This window comes from Anolis carolinensis, chromosome 4 (assembly GCF_035594765.1).
Source record: "Anolis carolinensis isolate JA03-04 chromosome 4, rAnoCar3.1.pri, whole genome shotgun sequence".
NCBI lineage: Eukaryota > Metazoa > Chordata > Lepidosauria > Squamata > Dactyloidae > Anolis > Anolis carolinensis.
In genome coordinates this window covers 137942805-137969160 of record NC_085844.1, presented here as the reverse complement: position 1 = coordinate 137969160, position 26356 = coordinate 137942805, and the positions used below count along the sequence as shown (strand labels likewise).

Here is a 26356-nt window from a genome sequence, read left to right as displayed (position 1 = left end):
CATATAATATTGATAGAAATATTACAATGTAATACCAATCATAATACCATATAATATTAATTATATATTATATATTACATGTAATATTACTAATAATATTACAATATAGTGGTATAATTCAATATAGTAATATATAATGCTAATATTGTTCTATGCTAATAATAAAATATATTGTATATAGATATAAATTGTAAGCCGCTCTGAGTCCCCTTCGGGGTGAGAAGGACAGGATATAAATGTAGTAAATAAATAAATAAATAAATAAATAATAAATTTTGACTTAGGCTCGCCCAAAATCTGAAATGACTTGAAGGCACACAACAACAATAAGCCTAATTAACTTGACTATCTTGTTGGCCAGAAGCAGGTCCACACTTCCCATTGAAATCCTGATCGGTTTGAGTTGGTTAAAATTGTTTTTATTTTCAAATATTGTATTTTTCTTTCGTTGTTGTTGTTGTTGTTTTTTTTTTGCACTACAAATAAGACATATGCAGTGTGCATAGGAATTTGTTCATTTTTTTTCTTCAAATGATCATTCGGCCCCTCAACAGTCTGAAGGATTGTGGACCGGCCCTCTGCTTTAAAAGTTTGAGGACCCCTGATTTAGGGCTTTATAGGCCAAAACCAGCACTTTGAATTGTGCTCAGTAGCTAACTGCCAGCCAATGGAGCTGACGCAACATGGGAGTTGTGTGCTCCCTGTACACCGCCCCAGTTATTAACCTGGCTGCTTCTTATTGGACTATTTTTAGGGCTTTATAGGCCAAAACCAGCACTTTGAATTGTGCTCAGTAGCTAACTGCCAGCCAATGGAGCTGACGCAACATGGGAGTTGTGTGCTCCCTGTACACCGCCCCAGTTATTAACCTGGCTGCTTCTTATTGGACTATTTGAACCTTCCAAACAGTCTTCAAAGGCAACCCCATGTAGAGCATGTTGCGGTAGTCTAACCTAGATATAACGAGAGTGTGGACTGCCTTGACGAAGTCTGACTTCCCAAGGTACATGCGCAACTGGCGCACAAGTTTTAATTGTGCAAAAAAACCGCACTAGCCACTGCCGAAACCTGAGGTTCCAGGCTCAGCTATGAGTCCAGGAGAACTCTCAAGCTGCGAACCTGCACCTTCAAGGGATGTGTAACCGCATCCAGCACAGGCTGTAACTCTATACCCTGTTTGGCCTTGCGACTGACTAAACAATAGCTTTTTGGCTTAAATGTTAGCTTGCAATACTATGCTGTGTATTTCTGTAATATAAAGCTGGGGGACCAATGAAAGGAACACTTCTGCGGGGAGGAGGCTAGAATTAATCATGTTTTTGTCACATATGATTCACCAGAAATGTAGGTATGCATACTGTTTTGTGTTTCTGTTTTAGTTTTATGAACAGACGGGTTCTCTCTACTAATCCTTATCGAGGAAATCCTACCAATGGCTACGCATGTCCCAGTGGGATGGCACTTCATTATGACGATGTTCCTTGCATAAATGGATCAGTAAGAATTGATTTTTGTGTAGGTCAAATCATTTATGTCCTCCAATGCCTGTGAAGCCACTTAAAAGAGTATTATTGGCCATGATCCTAAAATACGGTTGACTGTGTCTTACTTACAGATTGCTAAAATATATGAGGCGTATTATTTCAAGATTAGATGCACATGCAAGACAACATGAATATATGTTCACCAGTATTTTTGGTTGGTTTATGCCAAAAAGTTAATGCAGCTCCCTGGAGAAAGATCAAGTAAGGATTGGATAAAGGCTCAATTTTTGCGAAATAAAACAGGAGGAGGATGCTGTGTCCTTTGTTCACCCACCTTTGTGGACTGTTTTTCTGATACCCTCTTGCATATGTCAATCTCAAAAAGAATAACCTTTTAATTGCTTAGTTTGGCTTCAACAAATCAAATTCTGGTTGCAGTTTTTGATTCAGTTTATTTATCATTCTCTAAAGGAACTGGGCCAGTAATCCACTGACAAAAGGGACAAGCCTGATGCATCACATAATGCATCAGGCTTGGGGACCATGCCCCCCCCCCCCCTTCCAGGTCCCAATTTGCCTGTTTGGTGTTCTAAAAGGCTGAAATGTGTTTCTAAAAATATACTGGATTGTCACTAGATTGTCTCTTCAGTTTTCTCTGAAATTTGATTTTTATGTTTTAGCTGAAATAAGAGGGCCAAAAGGATTGCCAAAACGTGCTATTAGATGCTGAGAGATAATCCTGCTCCAGATATATTGAAAATCTGTGGTTTAAGAAACCATAAAGTCTCCTACTCAGTTAATCATGTGAAATGAGGGGAGGGTTTTGCACCTCTTATTACTTATTCACATCCAAACAATCCCTGATACATTGAGCAGCACTATTATGATTTGAACTGGGCCCTTAAAATGCCAACTTTGGTGTGGGATTGGTCATAAGTTAGCTGTCTTGTTTCCCTTGTGATTTTGAACCAGATTTGTGGCTTGCTTCATTAAGATTTTTATAAGATCAATAATGCAGACAGCATGGATGCTACATCTTGAATTACTTTAGGAGTAACACTAGTGTGGGACACCCAGATAAGCCACTCCTTATTTTGACTTACCTTCTTTGCTTGTACTAAAACCTCCCATATGTAATATGAGAACTGAGATTTTAAAAATCTGTAAAATAAAATCAGTAATGCTCTTTTAAGCTTTTAGAATAAAATGCAGATGTGCTGATGGTGTGTGTGTGTGGGGGGGAAATCTTAATTATCCAGTTAACTTTCTAATGATACAGTTTCTTCCCCAAGTGCATGGCATTTATGCTAATTTACTAAGTATGTGTGTTTCAGTGGGAACCAGAAGATGGCTTTCCTACTTCTCGTAGCAGAAACACAGGAGAAGATGGGCTTTATGATAACATGGGCCTGTATGATAATTTGCCGTCTCCGAAAATCTTTGCACGCTGTCCATCGGCTGACAGAAAAACCAATAGGTTATCTACTGACAAATTGTCTTCTAACCACTATAAACACCCTGTCTCATCCAATCTGTCTTCTGCTCAATCTGTCACTAATACTTCTGCTGTGGGGAGGGGATCAGTGTCACAGGTACTGTAGCACTTCATACTTTTAATTCAACTTTCTATTCTTGTTTTTGTATATATCGTAATGCACTGACACACCTGTTTCAGCAGGCTTTTGATTTCTGTTACTGCTATTTTTAAATTGTTTTAGATTTTAGCCTGTTCTTGTAAGCCGCCCCGAGCCCTAGGGGAGTGGCGGCATATAAGCCTGAATAACAAATAAATAAATAAATTGCTTATATTTTCAATAATGTCACATAGTACCTTTTCACTAGGATTCTTAACTCGTCAGAAATGCTGTCTGCCAGAGAATATAATCTCATATAATTTTTTTTAAGTCTTTAAACCTTTGCAGCACTACTTGGGGTAGTAGATCAATCTAGATTTTGACTAAGAAATTATTCATGGGGCAGTGAAGTCTTGCAACACTTGAGTAGATCTGTACCAGTAGCAGGAATTAATCAAAGTAGAATGGACTCAGCATAGGTTTACAATTCAGAGGCTACATTGGAAGCTGTTGTTGATAGATCTTCTTTATCCTTGTGTTGCGCAGAAGGTATCCTTTAATTCTAAATGGAAGCAACCTGTCTTCTATTTAAATACAATTTATTATTTACACAGTCCTGTCAGGATGCTATCCTGTTAGACATTTCCTTCATGCACCATAAGTGCAAAGGAGATCATAAAACTCCCACAAGTAATTGAGGCAGAGTGTCGACACAGCAGTTGTTTTCTTGACTACCCCAAAACCTTACAGCCAAGTTGCAGTGTCACAGCTTTCCATCTGCTGAAACTGATTTAGAACATGGGGTGAACTGCCACTTTACCATCTGGCATTGCAGTTCTTAAAAAAATAATGTTCTGGTAGCTCAGTTTAGATGTTCATCAGAATTTTTCCAAAGGAGTTGTGCTGAAGTCAAGAAGGAGAAGAAAAAATGGATCAGATCTCAAAATGCCAAATAATTATTTGTGTATTCAATGTGTTTAAAGGCCATATAAAACTCGGTAGCATTAAATGCAACTTATTATTGTAAATAATTATAAAATAAAGACTAAACACTGGCAGTTAAATACAAATTGCTGTAAGATCTGTGTGTAGCCCATGTAGATCTTAGCAGATGCTTTACTAACAGCTACACCTGTTTCTGAATACAGGCAGTCCCCAAATTACGAACAGGATTTAAGTGTAACTCCAGCCAAATATATAAGCTTTGGATAGCATAGGGAAGCGTTAACACCCCTATGGTGTTTCTTTTTCCGACTGTACCTCTGTTCAGAAGATTTCACCTCACTTTCTGTCCCAGTGATAATTGGATTTTGAAAATTTGGCCTGTTGTGGAAACAAGGATTGGTGATAAAACTTCACCTGAGACACCTTTTCCCCATAATAACTCTTTGAGGAGTGAATTTCCTTTCCAAGGGGTAGATTTCTCTCACTTTGTGTTGTCTCACCCCTGTTCTTAACTGTGAGTCATTTGGTTGGATGTTTGTAACTCTGGGATGACCTGTATTTTAATTTTTTTCCGGAAGACCCATTGGAATTGAGTTCACTCCTACAGATTAAACTGAAATACGTTATGTACATTAATGATAAATACATGTTTTCTGGCATTTTGAGATTTAGTCTACTTTTGTTTTTTGTCGAACCTGAAAAGACCTTGGAAAGTTGAAAATAAACACTAGGATGTTAGTTGTTTATTCCATAATGTGCATTGCAGTACACCACTATCGTTTGCTTTGAAAGGGTATTATATTTCATCATATTTCCACAACATTCACATGCTTCTTTTAAAAATATGAGTTTCACATTCCCAGTGATTTCTAGTTTTCAACAGTGCTATTCAATAAGAAAAGGACACCTATAATGGGGCAGAAGTTACTGTGTGGAAGAGTGAGAATTTTTGAAATAGACCTAACTAGTTACTTATGAAGCTGTAGAACAGAACTCCAAATTCTGTTCTGGAATTCTGTTATTGACTCACAAAACCCCCAAGTAGCCTTTATTGGACATTTTGCAGGTTGAATAATGATCAAAGTTCTTGATTTCATGTTTTGTGGCTAAACTATTGCTTACCCGTAATTATCTCAATTGCTTCTGAGCGGATGTATCTATTGTAATTATTTTTGTCCCACACTTGCAGAATAGTGTAGCTAATTTTGAAACAGTGTTTGAAGTTTTGAAGCCTACATTCTGTGCCTTAAGAAATGCTTGGTCTCACTTTTCTGTGCTTCCTAATAGCAATTGTAGATGCTTTCCCCTTATCTGCTGCTTAATGTGCACAGTTTCAATGGAACTAGTTTTGAATTTGTGATCTGCTTTCAGATTGATAACTTTAGTTTTTTTAATCTAAAGGAAGTATGAAATCACTAAATAAATATTTGACTTTCCTAACAGTTTAAAGGAAAGAAAGTTTCTACAGCAACAAATGGAGTTGTGGGGAAAGGAAGAACATTAAACAATCCACAGAAGAAATCAGAATTTTCTTCAAATGTGAAACGCAGCACCTCTAGTGAGTGTTCCCTGTTCATCTCTTGTCTTTGGAAATGTCTTTTCCTTAGAAGTTACCCTAAAATAGAGTTGTCAAACTTGTGGCCCTCCAGATGTTTGAGCCTTCAACTCCCAGAAGTCCCAGCCAGCTTGTCCAATAGCCAGGAATTTTGGGAGCTGAAGTCCAAAACACCCAGAGGGCCACAAGTTTGGCATCACTGACCTACAAGTAGATACAAGCTACAAGCATTAAAAGAACAGTAGTCTGTACATTTGAAATATCCCTTGCATATGTTTTATAGAAAGTTTCATAATCTGGAACATCCACTAAGAAGGCCCTCTTCTGTGTTTCCACCTGGTATATCTCCCATGGTGATGGGCTTGAGAGAAGAGCCAGTCTTTCTGGTCTCAGCATTATATGTGGGAATGTAGTCTTTTTGAGATATTTTATATATTCATTTCATCCAAATAGCCACACTGTGTGGAGGATGCCATGCAATGAAGGGACAACTATAAAAATCAGTGAAACTCTTTGTCTTACATTCTAAGTAAATATCATTTATGTCTCTTAATTACTCCATACCCTTGGAAGCTTTCCGGTCTTTTTATGTGCAGCTTTGCTGGTGTGGATGCTACTGCCTGTACAACTACTCCAACTTCACTTCAGATGTCTAAGGCCCCTTCCACATAGCTGAATAAAATCCCACTTTTTCTGCTTGGGACTGCAATATATGGCAGTATGGACTCAGATAACCCAGTTCAAAGCAGATAGTGTGGGATTTTCTGCCTTGATATTCTGGGTTATATGGCTATGTGGAAGGGCCCTTAATCTCATGGATCAGTTTCCTGTTGGCTTCCAGATAACACTCGAGAGTTGATATCATTACTTATCCTTTTGTAAACATACTAAGAAACTGATTTTATAGGCTTTACACACTTGGACCAATTAGAGCAATAGGGTGAAAAGATATGGTTCAAGTAGAGATTTCTAAGTAAGGTTTAGGGATAAGGAAGCATTTGAGTAAGGACTTGAATATCCTAGGGAAATGGCCACCAGTATATTAGGTTGTTGCTAGGATGTGGCGACATGGCTGAATTTTTCCTTCTAGTCTCAAATGTCCAATAACTTTCATGTACAGGTGCAGAACAGTACAGATATGGCAAGAACCGAGTTGAAGCTGATGCAAAGAAGTTACAAACGAAAGAGGAAGAGCTGTTAAAGAAAAAAGAAGCTCTGAGAAATCGCCTGGCTCAGCTTCGAAAAGAAAGGAAGGACCTTCGGGCAGCACTTGAAGCAAATGTCGGTATGTTGATCATTTAATGTTAGTGTTTAGTATAATATCAGAATCCCAGGAAGAACACTTCCAGCAGCAGCAAAAGAGGGTTAAGTCACAATCCAACCACGAATACAGTTGAATTCCTTATTTTACTTGCTTTCCTCTGATATCTCTATTCTGAAGTTACTTATTGTGCAGTGGCCCTACTGACTAGCGATGAATGCTGCCGATTGTAGTATTCCCCCCCCCCCCCCCACCCCCGGACTCACTTATGCTATCTCTGGATTTCAGGAAGGAAACCTCTAATTATCCTTGAAGATAAATTAAAGAAGCTGGAAGAAGAGTGCAAGTTGAAAGAATCTGAACGTGTTAGTCTAGAACTAGAGTTGACAGAGGTGAAAGAGAACCTGAAGAAAGCCTTGGCTGGTGGCATCACACTGGGGCTGGCAATTGAACCCAAATCAGGAACTTCAACTGCACAGGTACAACCTCTTAAAATGCTGCTCCCAATCTAGAAAGAGAAAGGCACTTACTAGGCGATTTCAGTTGAGCTACACCAGTCAGAACTGATGTGATCTGTAACCAGGGAAATGCCCATGGTGTTTTCCTTATATTGATTAATGTGGAGTATTATGCTGCTAATGAAACAGGTCAATTTCATGGGTCAAGAATTTTGATATTTGCAAAGTCTTATAATTTTACTACTTTTTCAAAATACAGTAGAGTCTCACTTATCCAACATTCGCTTATCCAATGTTCTGAATTATCCAACGCAATTTGCCTCCCGCCCCGATCCACAGCTGTTTCTCTAGGCAGCAAGAATTGAACTGTTTATGGATTTAATTTCCAACAGTGTTGTTGTTGTAAGTTCATTTTATGCAATTCTATCTTTATTTGTAGTTAATTTGTTAGTAGCCAATGTATTTTAGTCAATGTTTTCAATATATTGTGATGTTTTGGTGCTAAATTCATAAATACAGTAATTACATAATGTTACCGTGTTTTGGACTGCTTTTTCTGTCAGTTTGTTATAAAACATGATACTTTTGATGCTTAATTTGTAAAATCATAACGTAATTTGATGTTTAATAGGCTTTTCCTTAGTCTCTCCTTATTATCCAACATTTTCGCTTATCCAATGTTCTGCTGGCCCATTTATGTGGATAAGTGAGACTACTGTATATAATTCTAGGAAACCAGTCAATCAGAATGTGCATGACAGAAGGTTTGTGCATGACAGAGTCTTCACTCTTGCACTATCTTTTGGAAGTTGCTATGATTTCAAGCCGTGGTTTGTATTTCCACTCAGTCTCCCGTTCTAAAGCACCAGACCCTGGAGAATTCACCCATTTCCAGCTGTGATACAAGTGATACTGAAACTTCTGTGCCTGTGAACAGTGCCGTTGTCATGAAAAGACATTCCTCTTCAAGCAGTTCCCCATGTAGAGGCCATGTCCTTCAGAAGGCAAAAGTAAGACTACAATCCATATTGCATGCTTTTCTACCGTGCCTGCCTGCCATGGTTTCTTTGTCTTCTATCTTGAAAGATGAGTTGCTCCTTGTTAGGAGCATGGAAACTGGCATTAGAAAATGGAAACTGGCATAGAAATAGGCATTAAAACATTTTGATAGATGGGAAAGCTTTTCACATTAATGTTTCAGACCATCTGCTCTTCAAATAAAAAGACAAGAGGTGGTCTGGTGCAGAGCTTTTTAAACATTTTTCAACCTGCGACCCCTTTTTGTCCAAGAAATTTTTATGCGATCCCAGGTGTATAAAACAGATCTACAACTAGAAGAATGGTACAGAGAAATCTGGAATATAGCTATTAATGACAAGTTAACTTGCAATGTAAAAATTAAAAAGGGAATATTGAAACAAACAGATTTTTGGAAAATATGGGGAAAATTTATTGAGTATATCTTTAACGAAGGAAAGGGATACAAGCCGGCAACAGAAGCAATGAAATTTTGGACTTGTGAAACAAGATGAGTTGGTTGATCCTGGTGAAGGTGGCACAAAATAAGGGCAAGGGCTGAGGGGCAAAAGGTATAATATTAATAGCAATAATAATATAGAAATAAAACATTTATAAGTAGATAAAAAGGTGTAGTATGGATATATATAGCATAAGTTGTAACTGGGGAAAGTTAAAAACAGATAAGTATACTTATGGTGTGATTGATTTTTTTTTTCTGTTGATTTGTATAAAATATGGTATACCCTTTTGTCTAAGATATTGTAAAATGGGGAAATGATGTATATTTATACATTTTGATTGAGAAATCTATAAATAAAAATTATATCGTGTTTCCTTGAAAATAAGACATCCCCTGAAAGTAAGACCTAAGAGGAGGGAGCTGCCGCCCCCAAGGAAGGCGCATGTGGCACGAAAGAGAAGGAGGGAAAAGCACACGCCTTTCCCTCCTTAGCCTTCCTCGGCGAGGGAAGCACATGTGGCGTGAAGGAGAAGGAGGGAAAGGCATGTGCTTTTCCCTCCTTCTCCTTTGCGCCATGCACACCTTCCTCAGCGGAGGAGGAGGGAGCAAAATAAGACATTCTCTGAAAAGATCTGGTGTGTATTTGGGAGCAAAAATTAATATAAGACGCTCTTATTTTCAGGAAACACAGTAGATAGATAGATAGATAGATAGATAGATAGATAGATAGATAGATAGATAGATCGATCAATCTACAAATCAAATGTTTTTTTTAAAAAAAATATCAGACTATTAAATCCGTGGATACAAAGGAGCAACTGTACCACAACATGCCTACAGAAAAATCAAACCCCTTAAGTAAAATACAGTGGACCACAATGTCTGCTGGGTTTGGTTCCAAGTCCCGCAATGGATACCAAAACTCATGGATTCTCAAATCCCAAGACATACAAGGGTATAGTAAAACGATGTCCCTTATATAAAATAGGAAAGTCAAGATCTGGTAGTCCCTGAGTTACAAACATCTGACTTACAAATGACTCATAATTAAGAACGGGGGTGAGACAACAGGAAGTGAGAGAAATCTACACCTCAGAAGGGAAACCCACTCCTGAAAGAGTTAACATGGGGAAAATGTGTCTCCACTGAAGCTTTTTATTACCTGTCCTTATTTTCACAACAGGCATTTTTTTTCAAAATCCAGTTATCACAGGGATAGAAAGTGAGGTGAAATCTTCTAAATACGGGAAATAGACAGGAAATCAAACACCATAGGAGTGCTAACCCTTCCCTATGCTATCCAAATCCTTCATTCACATATATATGCATGTGTAGCTGGAGTTACACTTAAAAATTTATCTGTTGTAACTTACAAGTTCAACTTAAAAACAAACCTACAGAACCTATCTTACTTGTAACTCGGTGACTGCCTGTATATTGCTATATCAATCTGCAGATGGGTGAATTTGTGGGTACAAAGGCCCCATCCCAATGCATCCAATCTCCATATACTGTTCTGGTTTTAATTGTGACCAAACACTTGTTGAAATTATATTACTGGCAAGTTTAATACCATTGTGAAGTTAATAAGATTCACAGACTCTAATCATTCTCTGTGGAATTGTCTCATTTCTTTCATTTTAGCCAACTGGTAAGTAAAAAAAACTGCATCATGCCTTTTTTGTGTATTAATTTCATGTTCATCCTAACTGTGTCTGCATTCAGATTGATGCTTCTAATCTGCAAAAATGAAACTGTATCCCCTTTTCCTGATGGATTGTGGTGACCTCCTGAAAGTTGTGGTGTGCATGTGCTTAAAAGACATGGAAATATATTTAAATCTATTGTGACAAATCTTGATTATGTTGCTTTCCTCCCTTGTTCTAGGAGTGGGAGCTGAAAAATGGAACATAGAGATGTAACACATCTTGTTGTAAAGGCTTGTTTGGTATGACTCAAGATGGACTGAGAAAGGGTTTCTGCACAGTGGTAAAAAGAGTTTGTCAATCTCGTTCAGTTAATGGCGAATAAGTCTAGAGCAGCCAAGAGGAAGATAGCCTTGAATGTGTCATTTTTTAGAGCGACATTTGATTTGTAATACAGGCAGTCCCCGAGTTACAAGCATCCAACTTACAAATGACTCACAGTTAAGAACAGGGGTGAGACAGAAAGTGAGAGAAATCTATCTCTCAGAAGGGAAATTCACTCTTGGAAGAGTTATCATGGGGGAAAGGAGTCTCCATTGAAGCTTTCCAACCAATCCTTGTTGCCACAACAAGCCAAATTTTTCAAAATCCAATTATCATAGGGACAGAATGAAATCTTCTGAACAGTGGCAAAGACGGCAAAACAAACATCACAAGGATGTTAAACTTTCCCTATGCTATCCAAAGCTAAAACATATATTTTGGCTGGCATTACACTAAAAAATCCCCCTGTACCGATTTACAAACAAATTCAACTTAAGAACCTATCTTGTTTATAACTTGGGGACTGCCTGTACTAGAAGAATAAAAGGAGCATTTGAAATGATTACGTAGCAGGATCAAATAAAACAAGCACTAGCAACTGTGTTAGATGGAAATGGAGATTGGCATGTTTAAATACCTATTTGAAATAGTTTTAGATAGCTTTAATCATTTTATATGAAAACAAAAGTTGACTCCCTATAGAGGTTGCTGGAAAAATGTGGCGACTGAATATTTTGTGACATTCAGTAAGTCTTTATGAGTTCTGTATGGGAGAAGAATTGAAAGCTGTGGCCATTGCTGAGGTTGCACACCTTCTGTTTTTCACAATGGTCAGCAACTAGAGGAGGACAAAATGTAGCTGGGAAGCAGCCTTGGTACTATCAGAAGGACCCTTCCAGTTGCAAATATAAAGGACTGCCATTGTATTGAACTCTTGTTTTTAAATATATTTTTATTTATTTATTCTCATGTTTTAAATTGTTTTTGAATGTTCAACAGCAACAGATACTACTTCAGAAACAACTACACAGAAAATGAGCACACATTTGTGACTTCCCCCTTAAAATCCCCATCTGTGACATCTGCCATTTTGAGAGGGATCTGTGGAAAGAAAATATTAAATAACCCAAGGACCAATTTAAGCATTGATACATTTCAAAACTCTCCAAGAAAAAGATGTCATAACTGATGTTTCATATCCTTCTACATTTCTGAGAGAACTATTTTCACTGTTAAGCGGAAAATTCAACCAGCAATGAATTTCTGGAACAGATCAAAATGTTCTAATTATTATGACGCCTATACAACTGTTACCTTTAGTGATCTCTGTTACAATGATATGTGTCAGTTTATTTATGGTTATTTTCTATTTTTATAAGAAAAATAATGGAACTTTTTCCTGCTGTATCACAGGGGTCATGAATGAGCTATGAGCTGGGAAGGCAAGGCACCGTGTCTTAGCTCCAATTTCCAATTTGCAGTAGGGGGGGGGAGAACACAATACTGGCCTATTTTGCAGGGTTGTTGTAAGGATTACTGCAATAATGTTTATGAAGTGGTTTGACTGTTTGAAACAGGTTGTATACATTTTCACCCTTCTGCACCTCTCAAAGAAACATGGACATAATTTAAGATTGTTGTCTTTTAACACTTGTGTTCCCACTCCCAATTTTTTATGTGACCTGATGAAAATACAGAGGTCCTGGTGTATAGGCTGCTCCAGTATCATCACACTTCTGGTATCAGATGCAAGACAGAGCCATCCTGCCATGAACATTAGGTCTGTTCCGAAAGAAGGTTCCAACTTTCTCAACTTTCTTTCCTGACTTCTGATAGAGCCCCCCTCCCCTCTCCCAGAATTGTCTAACACTGTTCCAGATGTGGGGTTGGTTTGGCCAAAGTCTTGTGAGTCTGTGCAGTGCTACCATGCTGCTGCGAGCTCCTTTCATCTTTATCATTTATCCTTCAAAGATTGTTGGGTTTTTTGATGATTTGGCAATGGTAACAGCCTGATGTGTGCAGAGCAGACATATCATCAGTATCACATGAATTGTCACTGCAAGGAAGTTTATGCAAAATTATATTTTGTTTAGCCAAATTATTTTAAACTAATTTATTTGTATATTTCATTAAATATTTTAAGTTATGGATATATATATATTTATGTTGTATACTAGACAACTGATCAATATGTTTAATGAGGAAGCAATTTCTATTAGCGGTACCTTTTAAATGGATCACACTTTTTGTAACACGAAGTAGGCAACTTAAAATTCCTTCGCCAGATATGTGCGATTTTGTTTTTTTCATTTTTCAAATGGTTTTGAGCAGGGGGCACATGTTCAGTTTTAGCTGCTGCATTTTCTTCTCGTTTTGTAGGCTGGCAAATTCCACTAAACCTGAGCTTTACTCAGATGTGCCTAAGTTAAATCATGAGCCTGCTTTGCACCTGTAGTTGCTCCATTTAGGGTAGATGTAAAGTTTACGTTGTAAACACATCAAAAGTCAACAGGTTTGTTTGAGTCAGCCCATCTCTAGGAAAAAGAAATGATAGGATACGGATTAGCTGGCCTTATGACAATTATTTGGCTATGTAAAGTGCTGGCTGGTTGGCTCTTCTTGGTGATCACAAGAGCACTGTCTCAACCTGCCTCGCCAATTTAATTAAAATGTGCACAAGTGTATATTCTGTTAAAAAAAATGTGTGCATTTGGATGCAGAGATCTTTAGAAATACTGTAACCTGTCCAAAACAGAATTGTATGTCAGTGTAGTAAACGGAGAAGGAATATGTAGCAATGCTATTTGTTTCAGGCCTGCTAGAGAAATCATTCCCTTGAGTTTGCTTCCTTTTGTTTTGTGTTCTATGTGTTATAGTAGCTTTTCTAAAACAGATATGGGTACTTGTTTGGCCTTCTGATCTTAAAGCAAGCATATTTGCCATAGTTTATCTCCATGGCATTTAGCAGTCTTGAAAAGCAAGCAAAACTTGATATAATTCACAGATACATTCCTGTAGCCCTAGAGGCCTTGTAATGTTACTGTTGTTACTTAGCTGTTTCAGCCCTGAATGAAGCAGATGCAATGGCTGGAGCCCCATGCTGTTAGTTACCATTTCCCAGTGTTACCCAGCTCTGGTGAGAGAAAGCAGGTAAAATCTTCCACTTCTGGGCAGCCCATTTCTCCTGTGCCTGGTTCCCTTCATCCCTGTTGCTCCTTGTGGCCTTTTCCCATTAGCCCCCCATACTTCAGCCTAGGGCACCAGTCAGGATCCTGACCAAGATCTAGAGCTTGTGAGGAAAAAAAGTTTGGGTGGGGGAGAAGAGAACCTAGAAAGAAGCAAAGCCACATTAAAGGCTTAATGTGAGACATATCCCAACAGCCACTGTGTCACATATTGCCTTTTGGCACAACCTTGTGTGATTAGGATCCCCCGAAGGTATGTTTCCATGCCTCAGTGTGTGTGATGTCTGTTGACTTAAGCCTGAAAGGGAGAGTTTTCACAATCATAGTCTTCTATTCTGCAGAGTAAATCTTAACAAATTACTGTATAAGTTATATTGTTAAAGGCTTTCATGGCCAGAATCGCTGCGTTGCTGTGAGTTTTTCAGGCTGTATGGCCGTGTTCCAGCAGAATCCTGCTGGAACATGGCCATACACCCCAAAATACTTACAGCAACCCACCTGTTGTGTGTGTTTTTGTGGACTCTATAGATCATCTCACCAGATAAATCTTATCTAGAATTTGGGCTTGGTATGTGCATAGAAAGGGGGTTGTAAGCAGTGAGAGCAGGTCCTGAGAACAAGGTAAAGAGTATATTCTGCTTAGGGCCAGCCAACGCCCTTTTCTTGACTGCAGTACAGCCCAAAATCCTATTCCTTCTCTGCTCCATATTAAATATTTTACTGGACCATTCAGATATAAAGGTAAAGGTTTCCCCTGATGTTAAGTCCAGTCATGACTGACCCTGGGGGTTGGTGCTCATCTCCATTTCTAAGCTGAAGAGCCAGCGTTGTCCATAGACATCTCCAAGGTCATGTGGCCGGCATGACTGCATGGAGCACCGTTACCTTCCCGCCGGAGTGGTACCTGTTGATCTACTCACATTTGCATGTTTTCGAACTGCTAGGTTGACAGGAGCTGGGGCTAACAGCGGGCTCTCATTCCGCTCCCGGGATTTGAACCTGGGACCTTTTGGTCCGCAAGTTCAGCAGCTCAGCGTTTTAACACACTGTGCCACCAGGGGCACAGATATAAGTGGCCTTTATTTATGTATGCCCACACACACACAATTCATGGTGCTGCCTGAAGTAGACTGCTTTTTTCTATTACAGTAATACAATTTGCTCGGTATAATCTGTTCTCCCAAATGCCACCTTCTTGTTCTTCCCTTCATTTCTCTCCCAAGTTGTACATTACCATTCTCCTCCTTGTAGGAAAAGGTAGTGGAAAGAAAGTTGTTTCCCCTCCCGAGGTCTATGTTTGGGCAAGAGTCAGAACCAGTGTTCATTCCCTTATTTGGCAGCACATACGATAGAATTGAGGATTGAGGTTATCCTGAGCAAACTGTATCCTCCCTGATCAAGCATATATTTCAAAGGCATTGAGCAGACAAGATGGCTAAATTAGTGATTTGGATATTTCGATAACATTTCTGACGACTTTAAAAAGGTTTTGTATGCATTACATTTCTTTGTATGTGAGGAAAGTACCAATTCAGATTTCCTGAATCATTCTTATGCAAGTTCTATTTGACATCTTGGGGTTAGGTTGTAGGTATATTTTTCAAATATCAAGATTATTTGAGGGGAAGAATTTTCATTTTTTTTAAAAAAAATTGGTGTTTTTGTAATTTTGTATCAGCCTTTCACTACTACTGTAACCGTTTTAATGCTCCTGTATTAATTATTTTTCTTCCTGTGTTTTCAAAGGCAAGGCTGTCATTTGTGAGCTTTCATTGTGTTTCATTTTAGATTTCATTTCCTCTGTATTTCTCAGTGCATGGCTGCTGTTAAGAACTAAATGCTGGACTCAATGGAACTTGGCCATCGAGGCCAACCCTTTTCTTCTGAGAAAACACATATGTGATTTTTTAAAGAGCCCTAATAAGAAAGCCACAAGACACCTAGGCCTTGTTGGCTACAGTTGTCTTTTTTTACCTTTCTGACCCAGAAAGAAGAATGACAGGCACCTAATTGGTGTAACATATGAATTCACATTATTAATAAAAGATAACCTGTGAAAATTCTACTCGTTTCATGTTCTGACGTGTTGCTTGATAGTTTGTGTCATCTTGACAAGCCAACTAGTTAGGTTTTTTATTTTTATTTTTTTTGGTATTAGGATTACTTACTTACTTTGAGGATCCCTCATTGTCCGGGTATTATGGCCTTCCAAGTTCTTCGAAGATGCCTGTATGTGAGGTTTTTTTTAATGTGTGGAGGTCAGTACACAGCCGATCAACAGACAGCCTTCACAGATTGTGGGTCCCGGTAGTTTCTCAAACCCTTGTAACATGTACCATGTTATCTTCCGCCAGATCTGCTGCTAAGGTCTTCAGATTGTGCTCGGTATGGAACCTCCTGTGCCCATTGGGCCATTTAGTCCAACCCCCTTTTGCCTTTGTGCACCAAAAGCAGAAGCACAGCACCCCCTAATAATTATTAATTAACTAACAATTAAAATACTGTGATAAAAAGCACAAGCAAAGCATTGGAAGGAGCACACCAGGCAAGGGAGGAGGCAGCCTTTCCCTCCTCTGCGCCACACACACTTTCCTTGGTGGAGGAGGAGGGAGCTGCCATCGCGGGGACAAACCTTGCCGCTGTGGAGACAAACCCACCGGACAGGCAGTGGCGACAGGGCCGGATAAATGGTTTTAGGGGGTTGCATGTGGCCCAAGGGCCGTAGTTTGGGGACCTAAAAGCACAGCAGCAGAAAATGTGAACACTCATATACTTTCCCAGTCAGAATCTTAGTTCTCAGTATTTCTGTCACTTCTGGAAAAAGACAAAATGGATAGAGTGGCAAACCATTTTTAATGAGGGAAATTTTGTGGTACATTTTCTTGGAACAAATGCATTCCTTTGGATACAGTAGTTGACTTCCAACATATTTGCACAGAACAGTCACAGGTTGCATTGTGCAGCTTATAAATATTTTATCAAATCTGTGGCATGTTTTAATTTAGAGAATTGGCTATGTAGATTGAACTACTGATTGTGCAAATGACTCCCAGTTAAGTGTTAACATAAAGCATCTTCAAAACTTATTTGTTGCTGTGTCTCAAAACCAAACCATATTGCTATAAAAAACTGTCATTTTGTCTGTTTCATATATACAAAAATATACAGACGCCTCCATCCTGCCCACCCTCGAACCCATTTCAACAGTTATGAACCCCTTTTATTTTGTGTTGTATACAAAGAGACTTGGATAACATTATCTAAAATAGAAATAGGAAAAGGTGTCCGATATTCTCACATTAAAACTAAGTGACACAAACAATGGAAAAACTTGTGATAATTATTCATGTGATAAACCAAGTTAAACATGTTTTCACATTGTGAGTACAGTGCTTAATGGGGCCTCCTGCTCCTATGAGTGTAGGAAATTTGGAAGGTTGTCTTGCACCTTCAATATCTATAGAAATAATGATTTCCATGGACTGAGATTTGCATGCAGAAATCAAAAGCCTTTAACTGTACATTTCATAACAGTATTTCAAGTTACATGGGCTCTTAGCATTTTCTAGAGAGACTAATTCACACACACTGGTTTTAGGATAAGTCTTCCATGAGTGGAACAGTTCTGCTTACTAAAACTGCTGCCACATGATTCTTGAGATCCCATCAACACTGCTATATAATGCAGCTTCTGATCCCAGATTATCTGCTTTGAAGTGGATTATATGGAAGTACAGACCCATATAATCCAAAGCAAATAATCTAATACCAAGCATGGAGCCGGGGTGGTGCAGTTAGTTAAACCCTTTTGCCAGCTGGACTGCTGGCCTAAAGATTGGGTTGCTGACCGGAAGGTTGCCGGTTTGAATAAGTGAGATGGGTTGAGCTCCCATCTGTCAGCTCTAGCTTGCGGGGACACGAGAGAAGCTTCCCAGCAGGATGGTAACACATCCGGCATCCCCATGGCAATGTCTCTGTACAATGCTAATTCTCTCACACTAGAAGTGACTCACAGTTCTCAAGTCACTTCTAACACGATAAAAAAAAAAGGTCTAGGATCAGATACTGGATTAAATGGCAGTGTAGATCCAGCCTGGGAAGTACACAACAGTTCAGTCCTTCAGACCCCTTCCACCTTGTGTTGTAAGCATTTCAGAACGAGAGGGACTATTGTAAGGAGCACTAGGCAAATAATTCTGTTTCCCTCAGCTTATTGCACATATCTAAATCTAACAAAGCAAAGGTGAGTAAATTATGTCTGCCTCCTCTTCTGTTCTCAGCCAGTTTCCACAAGTTTGAGAGCAGTGTTTTAGCATGCAACCTGGCCCACTGATGTTTGCTCCATACTCAATTTATCAGCCCTCCTCATTGCAGGAGGGGATGCTTGAATGCCTGCCTGGGCCATCTGGTCACAATGAATCTCTGTTAACATACTGGCCACTTTCCTTTCCTGCTCAATTGGCTGATTGATATCAGTAGCTCTGCTGACGTTTACCAGACTTACTATTTTACAAGGCATCGCCATGCATGCCACAGCTGCCTACAGGATTCATGGCTTCCAAAATCTCTAATAATTAGCACGTGGAAGGAAGCACCTTGGCTCAATGTTTTCCATGTTCCTAGAACAAGTGAGGCTCATGTGATCTTCTGGATATTGCTGGATTGCAACTCTGCACATTCCTCAGCATTGTTGATGCTGCCCAGGCCTATGATTTGCATTCTGGCAGCATCTGGAGATCTACAGGAGTCCCACCTCCTGGCCTACAAATAAATGTTCCAATCTTCTATCCCTTTGCAGTATTCCATCATTAAGCTTTTAGTTACAGCACTGAAGGGGGATTACGACTATGTATTTCTAAACCTAGGCAGGAAAGCAGAATGAGTTTCAATGAGTAGTCCTACTCATTTCTGCCGAAGAACTCAAAAGAATGTGTGACGATTCTGTTCCCAGTTCCATACCAGTAGTGTCTCTTAGGATGCAACCTACTCTGCTGCTTCTCTGCTCATTATAGGCTTAAAAACTTTCAAATCAGACAGGCTTTTAAAGATGACGGTATTTAAAATCAAGTAATGGAGTGCTGTGGTTTTTAACTTTGAATGTGTTTTTGATAGTTTTTAACTGATTTTTAGTGCTGTTTGTGTTTAATTCTGTTTTAATGTTTATTTATTTTTAATTGTATACTAATGCTTTTATGTCAAGCCATTTTGAGTCCCTTTCAGAAGGAATACAAAAGGATATAAATAATGATGATGATGATGATGATGATGATGTTGCTGGCTATAATCGAACACTAGGTGCCACATTAAGCTGGTGGTTTGGTTTTTTCAACTGATGCTAACCTGAAATTGCAGTGTAGATATAGCAGGGAGTGGGTAAAGGCAATGCCAAGTAAGCCAGAGGTATGGGGAATTTCTCCAGAGATTGTAAGGGCGAGTGGGTTATAGGATCTTCTTGTGGGGATGCAGCCTTGGAAGTGTTTCCAGTTTATTATTGGAAGTTGAGAATTCAGATTGGCCAGAGCCACTTCTTTCCAAACTCTCTTTGGTAGGAAAGGGCTGCCCCCCTTCTTATCAGAGCCAGCAACTTTCTCTTTTAACACCAGAGCCCTCAATGGCGCAGCAAGTTAAACTGCTGAGCTGCTGAACTTGCTGACCAAAAGGTCAGCAGTTCGAATCCAGGGAGTGGGGACTTCTGCTAACCTAGCAGTTCAAAAACATGCAAATGTGAGTAGATCAATAGGTACTGTTCCAGCGGGAAGATAACTGCACTCCATGCAGTCATGTCGACCACATGGAGCCCCCAGATGGCGTAGTGGACTAAGTGACTTGAAGGTTGGGTTGCTGACCTGAAAGCTACCAGGTTCGAATCCCACCCGGGGAGAGTGTGGATGAGCTTCCTCTATCAGCTCTAGCTCCATGCAGGGACATGAGAGAAGCCTCCCACAAGGATGGTAAAAACATCAAAACATCCGGGCATCCCCTGGGCAACGTCCTTGCAGACGGCCAATTCTCTCACTCCAGAAGCGACTCAAGTTGCTCCTGACACGGAAAAAAATGTCGACCACATGATCTTGGAGGTGTCTTTGGACAACGCCGGCTCTTCAGCTAAGAAATGGAGATGATCACCAACCTCCAGAGTTGGACATGACTAGACTTAATGTCAAGGGGAAACCTTTCCCTTTACCTAGAATATTCCAAGCTGGTTCATAGATATCAGTGATCACAGAAGGCACATTCCAATCTGACAGATCACTAAGGGTATGTTTAGATTGTTTTGTTGTTGCTATGTGCATTTCTGATTTATGGCAACCCTGGAGCAAACCTATCATGGGTCTTCTTTGGCAAAATTTGATCAGAGGGAGGTTGCCTTTGCTTTTCTCAGCCACATAATAGTCACCCTTGCATAATAATCACACACCTTTTAGGGGAGGCAAAATTGGTATGTTTGCTCTTCCCCACATAATAGGTGTACCCTTAGTTAACTCGCCACATTTAAGCGTGTTACTGCGCTTTTGGTGCTGTGGGACTCAACTCAGCTCCCCACCTGCCTGCCCGCTTTCCCCGAGTGAGGGTCTGGCTGGACCATCACAGGGAGTATTACACTGCAAAAGAAGCCCCTCAAAGGGGTATTGTTTTACTGCAAAAGAGTCACTATCACATAATAGTTAGGAACACCCCCCCCCCCAAACTGTAGGGGGTGCGACTATTATGCAGTGAAATATGATATGACATACCCTAGGTCATCTAGTAGGTTTTCATGGCAAACATGGAATCAAACTAGTCTCCAGAGTCACAATCCAGTATTCAAACCAAAATAACATGCTAGCTGTCACATCACTTCCCTTACTCTCTCATTGCCGTACTCTCTTATTGTCAAATTTAAAGTGTGGTTTGAATTTATAAATAGATTAGGCCCAACAAATCATTAACAGTATCCTCCAGCTGTGATCCGTAAAAAAAGTGCCTTTAAGCTCTATCTTCAAACAACACAGAGCCACATTCTTAGTTGCTTTCCCTTCACTTAGCTGCAGAGTTCCCAGTTCTGAAGACTCACAGCAGTTCAAGCCTTAATATCTTGTATCTTCTGGATACACTGGAAGTGTGTTTTAAAGGAATTACTACTGCTTTAAATTATTATCCTGACTCTTGAGGATGAGGTGAGCTATAGCAAAATATATTTGTAAACATAGAAAACATTGTTGATAAAAGGCCAGCTTACAAAAACTAAATGGAAAGTTCTGGCAGCTGGCTAGGTTTAAAAAAAATACCAAGCACGGTTATCAAAAGGAAGGCTGTCAAATCTTTTCCATGCAGCTTTGGGAGTAGGTGGCATATGGTTCATACCCTCCCAATATTTCACAAATGCAAATTGGGACATCTGTGGTAAAGCAACATCAGCATGTGATCAAAAGAAGGGCAAGACTCCACTCCCTCCTCTCCCTACAGCTAAGTGAGCACAATCTACTTCTGCACTTTGAAGTCAGTTTGCAGCAAATGAAGTAAGTGAAGGACAAAATGGGAACATGTGAGAAGAGAGAATCAGGGACATTTCAAAGTGAGATGACAGAAGATTAACTGGCCTTGCCCCTGAAAACCTGGGACATTTGGAAAGTGTGATGGTATACTGAAGGATCACTTTAGAACTGAGATGTCATACTTGTGGTCCTCCAGATGTTCAGACTCCCAAAAGCCCCAGCCAGCTTGTCCAATGGCAAGGAATTATGGGTGCTGTCCCAAACACCTGAAGTTTGATACCACAGCATTAGAACATCAAATAAGCTTAAGAAAATCCAGGCCATTCTAATCACCATTTTTTTATGTAACCTTTTTGGAAATATTTATCTTACATAGTGCTGACCTAACTCCAATGGCTGGAGAACAAATATAACTTACTCCATCAAAATACTCCCATAGCTCATTCTTACTGCTTGCCAAAGCCCAAAGTGTATATATACAATGGATGCAATCCAAAGAAAGCTAGGTGTGCCCAAGTCCCACTTGGAAACAATGGAATGAATATGCACAACAGAACACTTAAGTCTTCATTTAGACACACCTAATTTTTGCTGGAATGCTCCGTTTCCTAAATATGCTTAGGGCTGCTTTCTGGAAAACCTCCAAGGGAAAAGAATTCCACAAACATGAAGCCACTAGCAGGGCCTCTCTTGTGTGTTTTTCTTTTGGTGGGCAGTGCTAGATGGATAGTGCTTAAGAGGGGCTCCTCTTTTTTCTTTTTTGAAAGATGGAAACAGAACACAGGAAAGGAGGACAAATATCAAAGGCTATGTAAAGCTTGGCTTGCATTGGGATAGTGATGAAAATTATAAATCCCTTCCCAGGGACTGGAAGGGACTCTAGGAAGAGAAAGCATCGCTTGTCACTTCCCTGCCAGACATGAGCAGCAACTCTTTACAACTGCCAGATCTAACAGTCAGGTGGCTATTACATTAAATATCATCTGAACAGGATAAATTATGAAGTGCTGTTACAACAGTCAGTTGCCAACTGGGGCCAAAAGAAGTCACATGTACCAAGACTGATCCCCTAAAACCAGGAATCTCATGCAAGCATAGTTTAAGATTCATAGTCTAAATGCAATGACATTTTTGGGTTCACCTGGCATTTACCTTTATCAAGTTGAATACTTGGTCGTTTCTATCCTACATCATCCAGGACTGATGTGGAGCCACAACTTGTGTGTCCTACACTTCCAGGTATCAGTTGTAATTGGACCTGAACCAGAGGAACAGGAGGAGCACTAATAGCAGACAGTGTTACTTGGAAGTTCAAAGCAAGTGCAGCATGATTTCCCTCTTAAGCAGTGGTTCTCAACCTGTGGGTTCCCAGGTGTTTCGGCCTACAACTCCTAGAAATCCCAGCCAGTTTACCAGCTGTTAGGATTTTTGGGGGTTGAAGGCCAAAACATCTGGGGATGAGAACCACTGTTCTAAGGAGAGGAACCTTTTCTTTGCCAATAAGTTGGAAACAGCAAGTTCACCTCTATTGCTAACCATCTGGTTTAGTAATATAGCTGTTTTATTATGATAATTTCCTAGTCCAGGTGCTTCTGGCACAGCTTAGGAATTTAAAAAGCAGCAAAACACTACTGCTTATCAAGGAGCGGATGTGTCTGACAGAAGTGGCCACTGAGATACTTTTGGAGTTGCTAAAGTTTGTCTGCTTGCTTGTGTAATGTTTTTATCATGGCACTGGAAGCACCTTCTTTCCGTTTAAAATTTTTTAGCTACTATATATTGACTAGTACACTGGACAAAGTCTCCAATTGTGGCCCATCTCTGCTACATAATTCCTTTCCCTCTCCTAAACTACCTTCATCTAAGTCAGTGGTTCTCAACCTGTGAGTCCCCAGGTGTTTTGTCCTATAACTTCCAGAAATCCCAGCTAGTTTACCAGCTGTTAGGATTTCTGGGTGTTGAAGGCCAAAACCACTGATCTAAGTCATAGGGCAGGAGCACACTGATTTAAGAAGACGGAATTACATTCTTCAGTCTCTTATTGAAATTGAGCCAAATTTAAGCAATTAATACTGACTTTGTGCCAGTTGGTAAGTTCAGCAGTTGTATCATCTAGTTATCATTCTCTTGTCACAAGGCTTTTGGTCTGCTAATTTAGGAGCAATACACACGAGTCTTAAAAATTTTTAACGAAGGAACAATTTGTCCATGACTGCACACCCAAACCAAGGTGCCATTTTCATCAGTTTAAATTGTGAAAGCCTTGGATTTGTGAAATCCTGTATTCTACGCAAATCTTAAATAGCCTTTCCCAGTCTGATGCTTTTCACAAGTATTAAACAACAACCTCCATCAACCCCATCAAGCATAGCTGGCAGTGATGGTTGTTGTAGCCCAACACATCTTGAAGGTACCAGGCTGTTGAAAACTGATCTTAAATGTCAGGGCACCTGAAATGCCTTATCACATCACAAGTTCAAACAAAGATAAATTGGTTGACTAGATGTACCAGGTTTCTGGCAAACTGAAAAAACCCAGGGGCAAGAGCAACTAACCCCCTTGCCTTCTTGACTAAGGGCTAAGCACCATGAACCTCCACTTGCAAATACAAAGGCAAGAGAAGATGCACTCAAACAAGCTGAAGGCTGGAAACAGATTTGAGTTTTGCTTTTGCTTTGAGTTAGAGCAGCTTTTTCGTTTATGGGGGCAACCCCACCCCTCATATTCACACCACCGCAAGGTGCTCCCCTTTTAAGATCTCCATATTGTGACTTTCTATTCTATACAGTCAAGATGTTCTATTTCAGCAAACTAAAATTCCAGAATTTACTAATTAAACTGGAAACCAGTTGATTGCTTAGCATTTGGTAAAGAGTTCCCCATTAAGCTAGCTCTTTCAATGTAGCACTATTAAGTGCAAACAAGACTCTTTCTGTTAGAGTTGTAAAACCTATCAGTCTGCAGATGTGAGCCCTAGATCCTCAGTAGCCTACCTTTTTGTTGTCTTTATAAGTTTTCTCAAAATTGCTCTCCAGTCTAAAGGACAGGTTTCCTCCTACTATATATTCTGTACTGTTTTTGATGTTTTCCTTGCCAGCAGTGGCATGAAGAGCAAACCAAGGAGTTTAGTCCCTTTGTTCAAACATGCCAAGGATTCCAAAGCACAAAAATAGTTTCAGATGACTCCCTCTTTCTTTCTTTGAGATGCTTTAATGCCGTATTCCCTCAGCCGCTGTTCTTATCTTTTGTACAGGTAAGGCAGCAAGGAGATGTCGCTCTTGTATCAGCAAATGTGCAGGGCAATTCAATTTACTCACAGACAAAGACAAACAGAGATCCTGAGGCGGGTGGCAAACAAGACTTGCCATTGATTCCCAGCAGTATTCTCATCCACTTGGATGGTCAGTTCCTGAATGCATTGTGCTTGACATAGTTCTGCAGGATTTGCCTTAGTGCTTGGAGGAGGACAATATACATGAAGACAAAATGGGATGTGCTTTCAGCAGAAGGAATGCATTGGCATCTTGGAAATGTTGTCATCCAGTAGTGCAATTTCCTCTCATTTAATGCTTGGTTGCTCACTGGCATTCAGTAACCTCTGCTAAAACGTACTGGGGTCACTCTGGTAGTTCTTTCCAAATGGTGAGATTATGAGAAATATGTTCAATACACTATTCCAAGTAGCTTTGTAATTCATTTCCTACACATGTCTCTCAGAGCAAATGCCACTCTTCTGGCTGCAGCTTTGCCATTTTAGTCTCTACTAGGGGTAGGATAAGCAACCACAAAACTAAACTTGCACATCTCCCAAATAACAGCAATTCTGACACAAGACAATTGTCCTCTTCGGCTCCACTCTGAGGAATGAGGCCTGGTACCTAGGGGGTTAAACTGAGAAAGTGCAATCGCTTAAATGGAGTTATTTCTGAAATTTAATTCACCAGATTGTCAAACACATCCAAGGCAGTGATATTTTCAGTTTCTTCAGCTCCTCAGTAGAAACAGGGGAAATAATAAAACAGCGTGTTCCAAATATGCTGCTCTGAGAGCACTATCCTGAGATAGGAATGTTTGTATAGCTATAAAAATAGAAAGTTTAAAAAGATACCAAAAACAGTTACAGAAATTTAAAAATAAAGTAATTACACTTGCTGTTCTGGAGACCAAAACAAGGTAAGGCAGCCCAAGCTGAATACAATGTAATTATGTGGGTTGCAAACTACTAGTTGGCCTAGTGGGACCCTCTTCCAGCAGGATAGATGGTGTTTTGTAAGGAGGGAACCTAGTCTGGGAGCAAAACAAGGCAGGCAGCTTCTTGGTAGCAAGGTGAATAGTATAAGAAGCATTCATACTGGTTTCTCACACTGATGTTGTGCCCAGGCTTCCACTGCTTCTGAGGGAGGCATGCTAGGGAGGTTTCAGTATCTCTCTTGGCAGCATCTGCTCAGAATTCTTCAGTTTGTGCCACATCAGGATCCAGGAGTCACTCCTTTAAATCGGAAACCATTCCCAGCCTTCCACTAGATCTCTACTTCACCTTGCCAACTGTTTTGTTAGCCAGTCTTCATGGCTCAAGAATTACAGCTTTCTACTTGATACTGCCACAGTGCTGTATGCATTTGATTAAATGCGACATACAGAAAGAAAAGGACACATGAGATAGAAAAGTAGTTGCAAGTGTGCCTAGGACTACAGATCTGCTATTTTAGTTTGAGGTGTAAAAAACAAAAGTCAATAGCCATGAACACAAAGTGTATTAACCTTCTCTCCAAGCAGCACATGGCTGTACCTAACGTCAAGACAATGTAAGAATCTCCTTCCCGCGTTTAGTTAGGTCTTCCGAGGGGGAAAGGAGGAATCCAACAGTGGAAGAGTCTTGTCTATGAATTCGGTTGGGATTATCAGCTAATCAGGTAACTGTGCATCTCCCTGGAATTAATGCTCAGAACCACGCCTGAGAGATTGCCTA

General features: G+C 39.8%; 2 protein-coding genes across 7 annotated transcripts in view; one reads left to right on the top strand and one right to left on the bottom strand.

The window, feature by feature from the left end:
* The window catches only part of afap1 (actin filament associated protein 1), a 57400-nt gene extending 41425 nt beyond the window's left edge, over positions 1-15975 (top strand). The window contains exons 11-17 of one of the 4 annotated variants that reach the window (XM_003220014.4): positions 1380-1497; positions 2819-3076; positions 5447-5561; positions 6679-6843; positions 7108-7298; positions 8126-8287; positions 10645-15975. In XM_003220014.4, the coding sequence (XP_003220062.2) occupies positions 1380-1497; positions 2819-3076; positions 5447-5561; positions 6679-6843; positions 7108-7298; positions 8126-8287; positions 10645-10671 (1036 nt within the window). In that variant the 3' untranslated portion in view covers positions 10672-15975. Of the gene's footprint in view, positions 1-1379; positions 1516-2818; positions 3077-5446; positions 5562-6678; positions 6844-7107; positions 7299-8125; positions 8288-10644 lie in introns of all 4 variants that reach the window. The other 3 variants (XM_062979512.1, XM_003220015.4, XM_062979513.1) reach the window with 3 other exon arrangements.
* A 771-nt stretch (positions 15976-16746) lies between these two features.
* Positions 16747-26356, bottom strand: part of sorcs2 (sortilin related VPS10 domain containing receptor 2) — a 235375-nt gene continuing 225765 nt past the window's right edge. For 2 of the 3 annotated variants that reach the window (XM_008109078.3, XM_008109079.3), the window contains one exon: positions 16747-26353. In XM_008109078.3, coding sequence (XP_008107285.2) covers positions 26330-26353 — 24 coding nt within the window. In that variant the 3' untranslated portion in view covers positions 16747-26329. The remainder of the gene's footprint in view (positions 26354-26356) is intronic. The other variant, XR_010005741.1, reaches the window with a different exon arrangement.